The 14,305-nt window shown below is 37.4% G+C and overlaps 1 protein-coding gene across 4 annotated transcripts in view; it reads left to right on the forward strand.

Moving 5' to 3' along the window:
- LOC127634836 (dual specificity calcium/calmodulin-dependent 3',5'-cyclic nucleotide phosphodiesterase 1A-like) overlaps nucleotides 1–14,305 on the forward strand; it is a 113,792-nt gene that overhangs the window by 34,758 nt on the left and 64,729 nt on the right. The window contains exons 1-2 of one of the 4 annotated variants that reach the window (XM_052114536.1): nucleotides 2,564–2,815; nucleotides 7,607–7,633. The exons of the other annotated variants lie outside the window; for them this stretch is intronic. Of the exons in view, the coding sequence (XP_051970496.1) occupies nucleotides 2,685–2,815; nucleotides 7,607–7,633 (158 nt within the window). The 5' untranslated portion in view covers nucleotides 2,564–2,684. Of the gene's footprint in view, nucleotides 1–2,563; nucleotides 2,816–7,606; nucleotides 7,634–14,305 lie in introns of those variants that run through there. 4 annotated transcript variants of the gene reach the window in all.

The raw sequence follows: 14,305 nt of genomic DNA on the forward strand, positions 1-14,305 counted from the left end.
ATTTCCACCAAGTTTCCAAGTCCATTGTGTTTACGTTTGTTGTTGTGGTGATATTATTTTTATTTCCACCTCTAGTGTCATTATAACTGTTCTCTTTTTTACAGCTCAGTTCTATCTGGGTATAATTTAATGTAGTGGATTTTTTTTTTCTCTAAATGTCACCTTATGGAATGAGTTTGATACATACTGTCTATACAGAATATGAAGTTGTTTCACTGTATTCTTGAGTATTTCAATCATAAAATCATCTGTAGAGCTTAGACTCATTTTAAAACTTATTTATTCATCTTTATTTCTTTAAAGTCAACATTAAATGGTGTTTATAGCTCATTTTATTTCTGTAATGTGATGTATTTTGAGAGTGAAACAAGATATTCAACTAGAAAAATGGGGCGGGACTTGATTTTATCCATTGGGGATTGATCGTCTTAGTGGTCTCAATGTGACGTCAGCCAAAAGGAAAGTTGTTTCAGTGCAAGATATTACATTTTAATGTCAGATTACGAATAACTGATGAAATGTTCTAAAAGTCAATATTTGGGGGTTTATAATGAATTTAAAGAGTATATTTTGAATTATATTGTTACATGATAGCGCATGACATTTTTTGTTGATCGTGTGTTTAAGTGCATTCAACTCTTTAAAGCAATAACCATTGTTACAATAATAAGGATTGTAATATGTTAAGTATAAAGTGTCAATCATGGAAAACATGTCAATATCAGGGAATTTCACATCTGTGATTTCGGGGACCGGAAATCATGGAAGATGATTTTATTCGCTATATAAAATTCATAAAGCGAATAAAAGCTTTTGTGGTAATGCCCAGCTCTAAAATATTTCAAAATGTGTTTTCATGAGTATAATGTCCATAAAATTATGGTAAACATGGCCATTCCTGAAAGCTGTTTCTACATCCATCCGTGCTGTATTTGACAATTGCACAATGCTTTTTTTTTTTTTTCAGTGTATCGCATAGAAACAAAAAAAAAAAAACTGGCCAACACTTTATACATACTCTATGTATAAAGTATTTGTAAAGCATTAGTTCATTTAGTCAATAGATCATTTATAAATTATTGTTTCTACATTAATAAGCTACAAACAATGAGTGTGTTATTTGTTTATATGCAATGTAGCAAATTATTTATTATCGTTTAATAAGTTAATTTATAGGCAGTTTGACAAAGTTTTTTTTATCATGACCAAAGTATGAATTCATAGTAAATAAAGAAATTCTATATGTAATTAATTAGATTTACATTTAAACGTAATTAATGTATTTGTTGTTGTTTTAGTAATACTTACTATTAAATAAATAATTACTTAATATATAGATCGTAATAGAGCATTGACTAATTGCTAACTAAGCATTTTCCTGATCTAATCTCAAGTGAGAACTGTATATGCCTAATTAAACATTTATTAATGATCCATCAAAAATAACCATCTCCACAGCATATCAATCACAAATGCTCAAAATTTAAAACCCTAACAGGAATAATAGTATGGCAGGGCAGAGGGCGGGGCCGGGTCGTGATCATACACACGTATTAGGCTAATCAAGCCTCAGAGGTATAAAGGTATTCAATGGAAAGGAGGAGGCGAGAACTGGCTTGACGATGTAAATCATATTTTAATAGTAAACTTAAAAGAAGACACAAACACACACATGACGGACATGTCCGCTAACGATCTCTCTCTCCCGCATGACACCCTGCAGTCGACCTTTATACCTCGGAGGCTTGATTAGCCTAATACGGGACCGGGTGTGTATGATCACGACCCGGCTCCGCCATCCGCCCTGCCACAAATAGTGAGAGAGGAAAATCAACAGTTTATTCAAAGAGATCCTCTAATTGCTCAAACGCCACTTTAGCGTGTTCCATCCTATTGAGCTTTATAAGCAGACTTGTTCTCATTATTCACCATTATTGTCAGTTTCACCAGTGGACCTACTATAAATATTTAATTAAATTGAATCAGATTCCAGATTGAAAGTCCAAAAATACCTCTAAAGTCTGTGCACATGCTCTGGAAACAAGCAGCACAAAAACAAAAATCCTGCAACCGCACCTGGTTGACACATAGAAGTCAAAGTCTTTCTCCCTTTCTCTCTCTCTCTCTCTCTCTCTCTCTCTCTCTCTCTCTCTCTCTCTCTCTCTCTCTCTCAGACACTATCATTCATACTCCAGAGACATCCTCATCTACTCTCATCCTCCAAGTCCTCCTCTTTCAACTTCTCATCCCTCTCTCTCTTTTTCCTTGTTCTCTCTCTCTTCTTCTTAATTGATCTCTTTATTCTAATCCCAATCAGTGCGTCTTGTTGCATTGGTTTTATACTTAATTTATGTGCATGTCTACATTGAACCAAGACTATTATAACAGCAGTTGTTTAATCCCCTCCCCTCCTCCTTCTCGACCTCCCCCTGCCTTATATTCATGAGGGGGAGAGAGCGGACCCCTGCAGCTCTGCCATATGTGCTTCTCTCAGTACACCTGACCAGAGCTGGTGACACAAGCCCACAACCACTGATAGAGAGAGAGAGACATAGAGAGAGAGAGAGATAGGATGAGGGACGTGCTACAGCTGTCTCTGTGACAGACTCTGGTTCTGCTGCCGTAGCGATCTTGCTGAAAAACTGCTTCTGCGTCCTTGCTGCTGGCCAGACACAAACTCGTTCATGTCGTTTTGCCTGGTTGACTTTTTCGACATGGAATCTCCCACCAAAGAGATCGAGGATTTCGAGAACAACTCTTTGAAGTATCTGCAACCAGAGCAGATTGAGAAGATCTGGCTGAGACTGCGAGGACTGTGAGTAGAGTTTAATACTTTGTGTCTTGTGTTTGTGTGCATGAGTGAGCAACATGTTTATGGATTTGCTATAGAATTTCAGAGGAAAAAGTGAACTGAAAGTGTTATAAAGTGGTATAAAAGACTAAAAAATAAAACAAAATTACAGAGAGATGTAAAAACATGTTAAATATAAAACATAATAAAATAAATTTAAAATAAAACATCATGTATTTATCCATTTCAAACTATTCAATGGTCTATTCAAAAGCTACAGGATAAAAATGATGAAGCTGACCTCACATGGAAATGGAGACTGTTCCAGAGATTAGGACCTATCACAGAAAAGACACGGTCACCCTTAGATCTATAGCGACAATGAGGAACCCTTAATAAAAGTTGATTAGAAGTCCTGAGTGCTCTGGTGGGGGAGCAGGGGTGTAGAAGGTCACTGATATATTGGGGCGTGAGACCAGATAGTGCCTTGTAGACATGAATCAGAATTTTAAATCGACCTTGAATTTCACTGGAAGCCAGTGTAGAGATATACTCAAATATTATTGTGATTTTAAGAATTATGCATTTCAAAGAATTAATGAATTGAATAAAGTCTACACAATGCACAATACACAAAGTTAATAATACAATTTAATAATAGAAATTGCTATTGTAAAATAAACGGTTACTTTTTACTGGACTTTTCATGTGTTAGTTGAGGGCGATTTTCAGTAGTTGCTGTTGTAATCTGACGCAGGCAAAAAAAAGAGAGATTCAAGTAAGGGTTAAAAGGTCACTTTCAATACAAGCATCCTCTTCGTGTGTGGTTCAGTTCCCAGACACAAATGAAACCTCTTCTTACATTAGAAGTGTTTTCAGTTTAGCACCATTGGAAGTGTATTCATTTTAAACCAGGCTGCAAATGAAACAAGCATTTTAAGACAAAGTTTACACATTTGAGAAATGACTTGGGGGAATTGTTATGTTTCAATGTTTCGCTCAAACTAGATCACGTAAATAAATTGACTGAAACAAGATAGCAAGAATAGACTAATAACTTCATGCTATTATCTTTAGTTTAACACTGAGGTTTAACACTTTATAATTGGTTAATTTCTTGCCTAATATGGTCTGCACTTATATAGCGCCTTTTTAATCTTAGCGGTATTCAAAGGGCTTTACACTGCGTCACATTCACCCATTCACACACCAATGATGGCAGAGCTGCCATGCAAGGCACTAGCCTGCCATAGGGAGCAATTGGGGTTCAGAGTCTTGCACAAGGACACTTCGGCATGTGGAGTCATGTGGGCTGGAAATCGAACCGCCAACCCTGCGATTAGTGGACCATCCGCTCTACCAACTGAGCCACAGCCTCCCAATAAAAATATAAAAATGTTATTTATTATGACTGAATCAACTTTACACCAGCAAAAGTATTTTCTAAGTTTCAGATCATGAAGAAATAGTTCCTTAAGGTTAAAAAAAAAGCGTAGTGTAGCGGAAAAAAGCAAACAGCCGAGAGGAAAGACACTTCTGTTCACTGTCTCACGACTTTACAAGTGCTATGGAAGCATGAAACATTTGTATGTTTTGCAATTTAGTTCGTACTTGCCAATGAACATGAATAATTGCTTATTCTAAAGCTTTCGGGAAATAATGACCATGTTTGTTCTCACATCTGGATTTTTTTGGTTTGTTATTGAAGGGATTGATCTGATCCTTGCTATGTCATTCCACATTAACCCTGAGAATGCTAAACCCGATCATAAGCAGAAAAATATCCAGTTCTCATCTTTGATTTATGACAACTGTGTTTTCCCTGATGATGGGATAGCTGTCAGCCTGGGGTCCCTGAGCCCAGATGGGATAAATCAGACTGCTATTTGTCCTGAAACAATCTTAAGGGCCATCAATGTTGTCATAACGCCAAGTGCAGAGTGGAATTCAACCAAAGGAAAGCTAATTTGTGTTGTCTCCAGCTTTATTTCTCTTTTAAGCCTGTTTTATTGAGTTTATTAGGAATTTGATTGTGACCCTGGCAGCAGAAATGAGATCGGTGTCGACACCATTGGTCACAGAGAAAACACACACCTATAAAAGTTTAAGGATGTAATAAATGGAGACACACTAAGAGCTAAAACTGAGCTAAGATGTGCAGAGAGAGAGAGAAAGAGAGTGAGAAAGAGATGTGGGAAGTAATTCAGTTTGGAACAAAGGGCAAGTGATGATGAAGAATATAAGATAATGTTGACAGACAGGAAGTTTGGGGCAGAGGTTAAGGGTAGCTGTACATTTTCACACTATGTAAGGCAATCGCTCACATTTGTTGAAAGGCACAGTTCACCCAAAAATGTAAGTTCTGTATTACCTATTTTTTCTGTGGAACACATGTTATTGCTGTGAAAGCAAATAGTTACCAGGGGATGTTAAGCTCCAAAAATGACAAAAAAGCACCATAAAACTACCATAAAATAGTCTATAATGCAATAGCTTTGTGTGAGGAACAGACCAAAATTTAAGTTGTTGTTCTTTGAAAATAATAAACCAAAGCAATCTTTTTATGAAATCTGTCAGAATTAGCAAAACATTACATATGTTTGCCATTATAGTGTCCTCCACACTTCACAAGGAAACATGTAGTGACATATCAATGTCCTTTTCGTCTCTTGTTACTATTTAGTAGAGTGGTGGTGGTGTAGTGGTCTAAGCACATAACTGGCAATCTGGTAATCAGAAGGTCGCTGGTTCGATCCCCACAGCCACCACCATTGTATCCTTGAGCAAGACACTTAACTCCAGGTTGCTCTGGGGGGATTGTCCCTGTAATAAGGGCTCTGTAAGTCGCTTTGGATAAAAGCAAAATGTAAATGTACTATTTCATACAAGTAAAAACAAGCAAGTGGAAGAAATAAGAAAGAGATAGTTCACACAAAAATTAAAATTCCTCACCATTTACTCACCCTCATGCCTCTCTAGATGTGTATGAATTTCTTTCTTCTGCAAAACACAAATTAAGATATATCTCAGCTCTGTAGGTCCACACAATGCAAGTGAATGGTGGCCAGAACTTCAAAGCTCCAAAAAGCACATAAAGGCAGCATATCATTAATCCATATGATGCCAGTGGTTAAATCCATGTCTTCATAAAGATAGGTGTGGGTGAGAAACAGATCAATATTTAAGTCCTTTTTTACTAATAATCTCCACCTTTTACCAGCCCAGACTAGTAGGCGGCGATATACACGAAGAATGTGAATCAGCAAAATATAAAAGAAGAAGAATGTGGATGTGAAAGTGGATGTTAATAGAAATAAAAGACTTAAATATGTATCTGTTACTCACCCACATCTATTATATCACTTTAGAAGACATGGATTAAATCACTGGAGTCATATGGATTACTATTATGCTGCCTTTATGTCCTTTTTGAGCTTCAATGTTCAGGTCACCATCCATGTGAACTTTATGGACCTACATAGCTCATATATTCTTCTAAAATTCTCTGAGTTCTGCAGAAGAAAGAAAGGCATACACATCTGTGATGGCCTGAGGGTCAGTAAAAGATGAGAGAATTTTCATTTTTGAGTGAACTATTCCTTTAAGGTAAACGTATTTGGCATGCTGTCCATAACGGACGACTGGGCTTGAGCTCTGGGATCCCTCCCTGGACTATCTGACTGAATCAAGAAATAGAAAGACAATTTAGAAATACTGCAATTGGCTTAGGCGTTATGAAATATAAAGATGGCGAGGTGGATGGATGCCGGAAGTATCGTCACCAGTGTGGGATGCAGCCGCTTATATGATTGGCAGGCATAGATGAAAAAGCTCCTCCTGAACTTACGTTTGCAACTTCATTGCATGACTGAATACTGAGGGTTATGTGGAGAAGACATACTAACCCGTCCGCCGTGTCACAATCAAGACTGAAATGTTCTAATCAAACTCGTGTCTGCTATAAATCAAATCACTGCTTGTTCTGCCCTTTATATAAATAGCAGCTTTGTGTGTTTGGCCACGTCCTCCAGGCTCTGCTGAAAGTGATGTTATTAATATCAAAGGTGACCAATCGGACGGTCTGTCTTCATATGACTTAAGAACAGCCGCAGTTAAACTATTTTACTAAACGCTACTTTAAATAAAGTGACACTTCCTTTCTACGTGCCAAACAGAGCGAGCTCTAATGCAGTTACTGTATTGTAATGATCAAATGTCCAGATGTCTCTCATGAAAGAGTTATTTTTTCTTTTGCAGAAAAACATTTCTTTAAAGACATTTCACCCAAAAATGACAATTCTGTCATCGTTTATTCACCCACGTTTCAAATGCATACGAAATTATTTTTGACCATGCAACGCACTAGACATTTTGCAGAATGTCTGCTATAGTGCTCTTGTCTTTATGAGGAAACCAAGAAAGAAACTAGCAAGCTCCAACAAGAACAAGAAAAGAACCATTAAAGTATCATAGAAGTCGTTCGTACAATTCACTGAAAATATTACCCTTAGCCATAGCGTTTTATGTCTGATGTAAACATGTTTTCTTGTGTTTGTCAGATTTTTTTTAAATAAGCAGATTTTTAAAATTGTTATCAGCATATTTGTGTGCATGTAAAGTCGTTCACTGACGTAAAACCTTTCACAGCATGTCTTTACGTAACATGTTTGAATATCGGCAAGCGCAGATTAGATTTGAGAGCTATAGCAGAATGGACGATTTTCAGTACATAACAACTTTTTGGTCGTTGTGTTGTAAGCAGTTGTTTGTTTGGTTGTAAACAAACTGAAACTTCTATATTTTGTTGTTTTTCAGACGAAAATATAAGAAGACGTCACAGAGGTAAGATACTCATCTGGTGTATTTAAACAGAAAATGTTGTCATCTCGACATGAAATGCGAGCAGGGGATTGAACTCAGTGAATAAATCTGTTTGCATACAACGTGTCTTTGCTGTTTTATTTCTGCTAGAATTCAGTTGAGATCAGAAACCAGATGTGTACCGTTCGGTTTAAGGCCAGCAGATCCACATCTGTTGTACACAGATCCGGTCGCATTTTCCTGAGGTTGTGTTTGTTGGAGAGAACAAAAGCATGGCAGCAGTGTTTCATTGCTGGGTGTCAGTAAGAAATAAACAGCAGGTTTTTATTTATTAAAACAAGTGAATGGAGTGCAGTTGGACATTAGCATATGAGAACCCTTACAGAAATGTATGGTGGTGGTACCATGGAACAATGATTGTACAAGGTGGTAATACAATGGAACTTTGATATATATATCATAGTACATAATGATTACCATATTCATATGTTCATAGTACACATGTGCGTCAAAGAGTACTATGCGATGACCATTGTGGTAGTATAGTAAAACCATGGTATTACTATTGTTAGATGTTTTTCGGATATACAGAATACTGTGTCAATACCATGGGCTATTGGACATGTACCATTGTAATACCAAGTTTTTATATACAGGATATATACTGTATATATGTAGTATGTTATTCCTATTTTATTTTTTTGTTTGGTTCTACGTTTTATATAAAAAAGTACCATAGAAAAGTTACCATCTGTTCCATCATGGTAACATGGACCAGTACTTCTTTTGTAAGGGTAAGTCTACTGATTATTGTGAACGTGTATTCTATCTCTGTGTGTAGGGGTGTTTGTGTCGTATTTGAGTTTGGGTGACACACACACCCCCACACACAACACAAAACATGAGCTAAACACTTTCCATGTTGACATTAACCAGAGACTATACAAAGAAGAAGCAGTAACAGGTCATTAATGATTTTGATCCAGACAGTGAGCGCAGAACATACGCGTGCACACACACACACACACACACACACACACACACACTCACGCACGCACGCACACACACACAAACACACTCACACAGACATAAACATCCAGCAGCAGATGCCTTTCCTGGCCTTCACACTATCTCTTTTCGTGTATTAGAATGTCTGGGTTTGTCTGACTTTGATGGTTTGGCTGGGTAATGCTACAGATGTGAATGATTGTTTGTCTTTGTGTGCATGTGTGTGTGTGTTTTGATAGGGCTTGGGGAGTTTTGCTTTATGGGTCCATTAAGGTTAAAGGTCATGAGTTGTTCAGACATCAGATAGTATACATCATTGTACATCTGAGCAAATTAAAAAACGTTCTCCCTTGATGAAGATTTTTTTCATTGTCTATCTGGGCAAAAGGCTTGAAACATTTGACTGAATTGTTTATCCATCCATCCATCCATCCATCGTCAACCGCTTATCCTGTGTACAGGGTCGCGGGGGGCTGGAGCCTATCCCAGCTAACATTGGGCGAAAGGCAGGGGACACCCTGGACAGGTCGCCAGTCCATCGCAGGGTGAATTGTTTATCATGATCTTAAAAATCTTTTGATCTGAAAGCTTCTGAAATCTTTTGATCTGGCGTATGCTTAAATGTTTGAAATTTGTTTTGTAGACAAAAATGTAATTGTACTATAATATAATTGTATAAACTAAAGTTTAATAAAAAAAAAAAAAAGTTTTTGAAATTTTTTGACTTGGACCAAATAATAAAGAAAAGCAGCCACTAAGTGCCCAACATAGATGGGAACTCCTTCGATACTGTTTAAAAAGCATCCCAGGATGATACGGGGGGGATTTTGTTTAGTCACAACATAATTCCCATAGTTCCATTTGTGTTATTCCACAGTTTTGATGACTTTAATATTATTCTAAAATGTAAAAAATATATATATATATATATATATAAAATAAATAATGAGTACGTTTTCAAACCGTGTGTGTGTGTGTGTGTGTGTGTGTGTGTGTGTGTGTGTGTGTGTGTGTGTGTGTGTGCGTGTATTTATCACTTTGTGGGTACCAAATGTCCCCATAAGGATAGTAAAACCAGAAATTTTTGACCTTGTGGGGACATTTTGTCGGTCCCCATGAGGAAAACAGCTTATAAATCATACTAAATTATGTTTTTTGAAAATGTAAAAATGCAGAAAGTTTTCTGTGATGGTTAGGTTTAGGGGTAGGGTTAGGTTTAGGGGATAGAATATAAAGTTTGTACAGTATAAAAACCATTATGTCTATGGAAAGTCCCCATAAAACATGGAAACACAACTGTGTGTGTGTGTGTGTGTGTGTGTGTGTGTGTGTGTGTGTGTGTGTGTGTGTGTGTGTGTGTGTATACACATATTTATATACACTGATGAGCTACAACATTGAAACCACCTGGTTAATATTGTGTAGTTCCCCCTTGTACCACCAAAACAGGGCCAACCTGCATATCATAATAGCATTTTGAGATGATATTCTTCTCACCACAATTGTACAGAGTGGTTATCTGAGTTACTGTAGACTTTGTCAGTTCAAACCTGTCTGGCCATTCTCTGTTGACCTCTCTCATCAACAAAGCATTTCTGTCCACAGAACTGCCGCTCACTAGATGTTTTTTTTTTTTAGTTTTTGGTACCATTCGAAGTAAATTCGAGATACTGTTTTGTGAAAAAATCCCAGGAGATCAGCAGTTTCAGAAATACTCAAACAGCCCGTCTTGCACCAACAATCATGCCAAGGTCCAAATCACAGAGATCACATTATTTCCCCATTCTGATGGTTGATGTGAACATTAACTGAAGCTCCTGACCCGTATCTGCATGATTTTATGCACTGCACTGCTGCCACATCATTGGCTGATTAGATAAGTGGTTCTCCATCTACACCTTGATTAACCTGGCTGTGTGGCATGGAACATTTTCAGAGCAGAGGGAAGCAGGTTTTCTTACAGGATAACCTTGAATGTGGCTTGATTCATGTGTCCTTCACAAAGATGAATCTGCCTGATTTCAGCCTTGTCATTTTCTGCAAATACAATATTTTTATTGACATTTCTCAGGCAAAATACATCTCTGATAGGGCTGTTGGTGGCAGCTGTTTAATTTGACGTAATTATCACCATCACTCCATTCCTTCTCACAATCTCTTGGGAGGTCACGGGCATGCTCAAAACACCAAAACACCAAATCCTCCCTAGCCAATTGTATACACAATCCCTTTGTTAAATGCAGTACCATCCCCTCAATTAAAATAGTATTGTTTCCAGAGAAAAAGGCAGCAAAATTCAAAGGGATGTGTGACGTGGTCCTTGACTGGTTTTGCTTAAAGGAATAATTCACCCAAAAATGAAAATTCTCATATCATTTACTCACCCTCATCCAATCTCAGACATGTATGACTTTCTTTCTTCTGATGAACACAAATAAAGTTTTTAGAAGAATATCTCAGCTCGGTAGGGTCACACAAATCAAGTGAATGGGTACCAAAATGTTGAAGCTCCAAAATGCACATAAAGGCTGAATAAAAGTAATCCATTCGTCTCCAGTGGTTTAATAGATGTCTTTTGAAGCGATATGGTAGGTGTGGGTGAGAAACAGATCAATATTTTAGTCATTTTTACTTCAGTTAAATTCTCCTCCCGGCCCAGCGGGTGGCGATATGCACAAAAATGTGAATCACCAAAAACAAAATAAGAATGTGAAAGTGAAAGTGGAGATTTATAGTATAAAAAAAAGGACTTAAAAATGTATGTTTCTCACCCTCACCTTTCACATCACTTCTGAATAAATTAATTTAACCACTGGGTTATGGATTACTTTTATGCTGCCTTAATCTCCTTTTTGAACCTTCTGAGTTCTGGTCACCATTCACTTGCATTGTATGGACCTACAGATCTGAGGTATTCTTATAAAAATTGTTTATTTGTATTCTGCAGAGGAAAGTCTGGGATTGAGTAAATTATGAGAAATTTCATTATTTGGAAACTATCCCATTAAGGGCCTAGATTTTACATTGGACATCAAATGGAGACCCAACACAGAGCAAAAATGTGTATTAATATTACCATGAACTGCATTGAGTTTTGAGTTTTGGTTTCTAAATGTCTTTTGAATTTCGATTATGTCATACTCTCAGCAGCCAATAATTCACCACACAAAACATTTTGTGGCTGGCACAAAACATGTTTATACTCTTTGCAAATGACTTCATAGTTTTGTTCTTGGCTTTTGAGGATGAGGGCATGTCATGCAACCGGTCAGTGTCGGCATCTGCCTATTTTGGATAGTTCTACCAAGTGACTTAGGGCCAAATTTTAAATTGTTGGTAGAGCATAGTCTTTGATGTCAACAACAAAAGATATGTGAAGTTTATTTACTCCCATTTAAAAGTATTTATTTAGCTAATTTAACCTATGCACAATTTTATAATCTACTGTCTTTGAAGTGAAGGTGACTGTGTGACAAAGGATTTCTGTGTTCATTTACAGTGACTACATGGACACCAGAATGAAGCTTATTGCGAGAAAGCGGTTTATTGCGAGAATACAGCGTTCCCGTTTACATGCACAGTTTATGCGGTGGACATTTATTCCCATATGCACGTGGCTCCATCAGTAAGCAGCTTTCTCCACAGCAACGTAACTTTCCCGCGACGCTTGTGTAAACACGCATGGCATCCGAGAAAGACTTCACTATTTTACTCTCTGTTGATTCGTTTTATTTCTTTGTTTGTTTCCTTAACTTACTATCATGACCTGCAGCTGAATTGCGATGCAGTCGTGGTTTCCCTCCTACATAAATCTCTGGGATTCCCCCAGTGTATGATTGCATATAAGCGGACGTTAGGGACAGTCAATATTTTACATTTGTGTGTATAAATGGGTATAGCTGGGTATTATAATTGGATAGAGGGTATTGTTGGGCACCATCCTGACGTTTGTTTTTCTGGTCTGTTCCACGCACCCACACTCTTCAAACACCTATCAGAACGCCATTTTTTGTGTTTACATAGGCACAATAAGCCTCGTTCTCTGAGAGAAACCTAGGCGTTTAACTGCTTTCTCTTAATCCCTCAAATGGCGTGAGGAAATCAGTGTTCTTGTTTACATGATGTTTCTGATGCTTTCTGCTAAAACCCTAGAATAAACTGTTTTCTTAAGTGCATGTAAATGCAGTCACTGAGCACAGTTTTGTGTCCGTCTGCCCTGTTTCTCAATTATGTTTCTATGTAAACATGCGCTAGACAGATGTTCGTGACAATTGTGCCTTGTCGTCTCGCTAGTCTTTTAGCTCTTTGTGAATGTATAAGTCTATTGTTCAGATGTTATTAACATTTTTACACTCTGTGTTACTGTATTATATGCACGTCTGGTCAATAAGTCACCTCTCTTAAAAAAGTCAGAAGTAATTAATTGAGCACCCAGCATTTTCATTGAAAACAAGAGGACTTTTGTCCCCTCTAGTTATATGATTTTAAAGGTGGCTGGTTATGTCTATCATGTCTCCATTAAGCTGTTGAACTTCTCAGAGATTTGTAGTGTTTGGTCAGTGCACAGTGCTTTTGAAGCGATTGGATGATAGGTTTTTGAAGATAAAAATGGTTAGGTTAATCCAAGTTTTCCATAGCAAGAGTGGACATGTTAGAGAACTTAAATATGTGTAGTTGATGTTCTTGGCCCAACACTTTCCCTCTGGCTATGGCTATAGAGATACTATTGACCTATATCTTCAGACAAACTGGAATACATGTTGCCTGTGTTTGATGTTTAATGGAATCCGGCATTGTCAGTAAGAAGATATTGGAGGTATTTGTAAAGCAATGGATGGCATACAATGTCATGAGAATGATTAAATTATGACTGGATTTACATTTTTAGGTGAATTATTCTATTGACTTGGCACAGCATCTTAAACAATGTGGTGCTTATGTGAGACACAATAAAATTACAATTAAAAATGTATGTCAGTAGACAGAATGCAAGAACGTTCCCTGTGCGAACAGCCCCTTAGATTTTGGCCAAAACTATGTATTTTATAAGGCAGTTTAATTTACCGCCCACTGTTTATAGCAGCCTTTTGGGTTGAGAAACGGAAAAGTATAGTAGTTTTTCTTTTCCATTAATCACTGCAGAGCTGACTGTTCAGAGAGATTTTTATAGGGGCAAACAATCTGTTTGTCACCCGTATGGTGGCTTCCAGACAAAGCTTTGTTTTTATTGGTTCTGCTTTCTCTGGGCTTCTTTACATTCTCTCTTGTTGCATTGCCACCAGTGTTTTGTCCACTATTTGTGTCTTGACCCAAACTAATATTCAAGCAATTGAGAAAGAGCCCAGAGAGGGTATAATTGCCTATTCTGATGATCTAATTAGAGTTGGTGCTCCAGTCAGAGGCAGCTCACAGCCATCACAGATTCCCACAGCCCGACGGCACTTCAATCTGTTTCTCACACATGGTGCAATGAACGCTGGGGCATTCAAACTCAGCCAAACACTGTGCAGATGGGGTTTGTTTACACATTATTTTAAAGTTCTCTCTTTCATTTCTTTTTATGGTTTGTGGAATGGAAACTAGCTTTGCTGTGGTTTGAATTAGGCTGGGTGATCGCATATTTTTCATATAATTTATTTGCGATATAAAAGTATTGTATTTCTTGCTGGCGTTATAAAATTAAGA

The sequence above is a fragment of the Xyrauchen texanus genome, chromosome 42, assembly GCF_025860055.1.
Source record: "Xyrauchen texanus isolate HMW12.3.18 chromosome 42, RBS_HiC_50CHRs, whole genome shotgun sequence".
In the NCBI taxonomy this organism is placed as follows: domain Eukaryota; kingdom Metazoa; phylum Chordata; class Actinopteri; order Cypriniformes; family Catostomidae; genus Xyrauchen; species Xyrauchen texanus.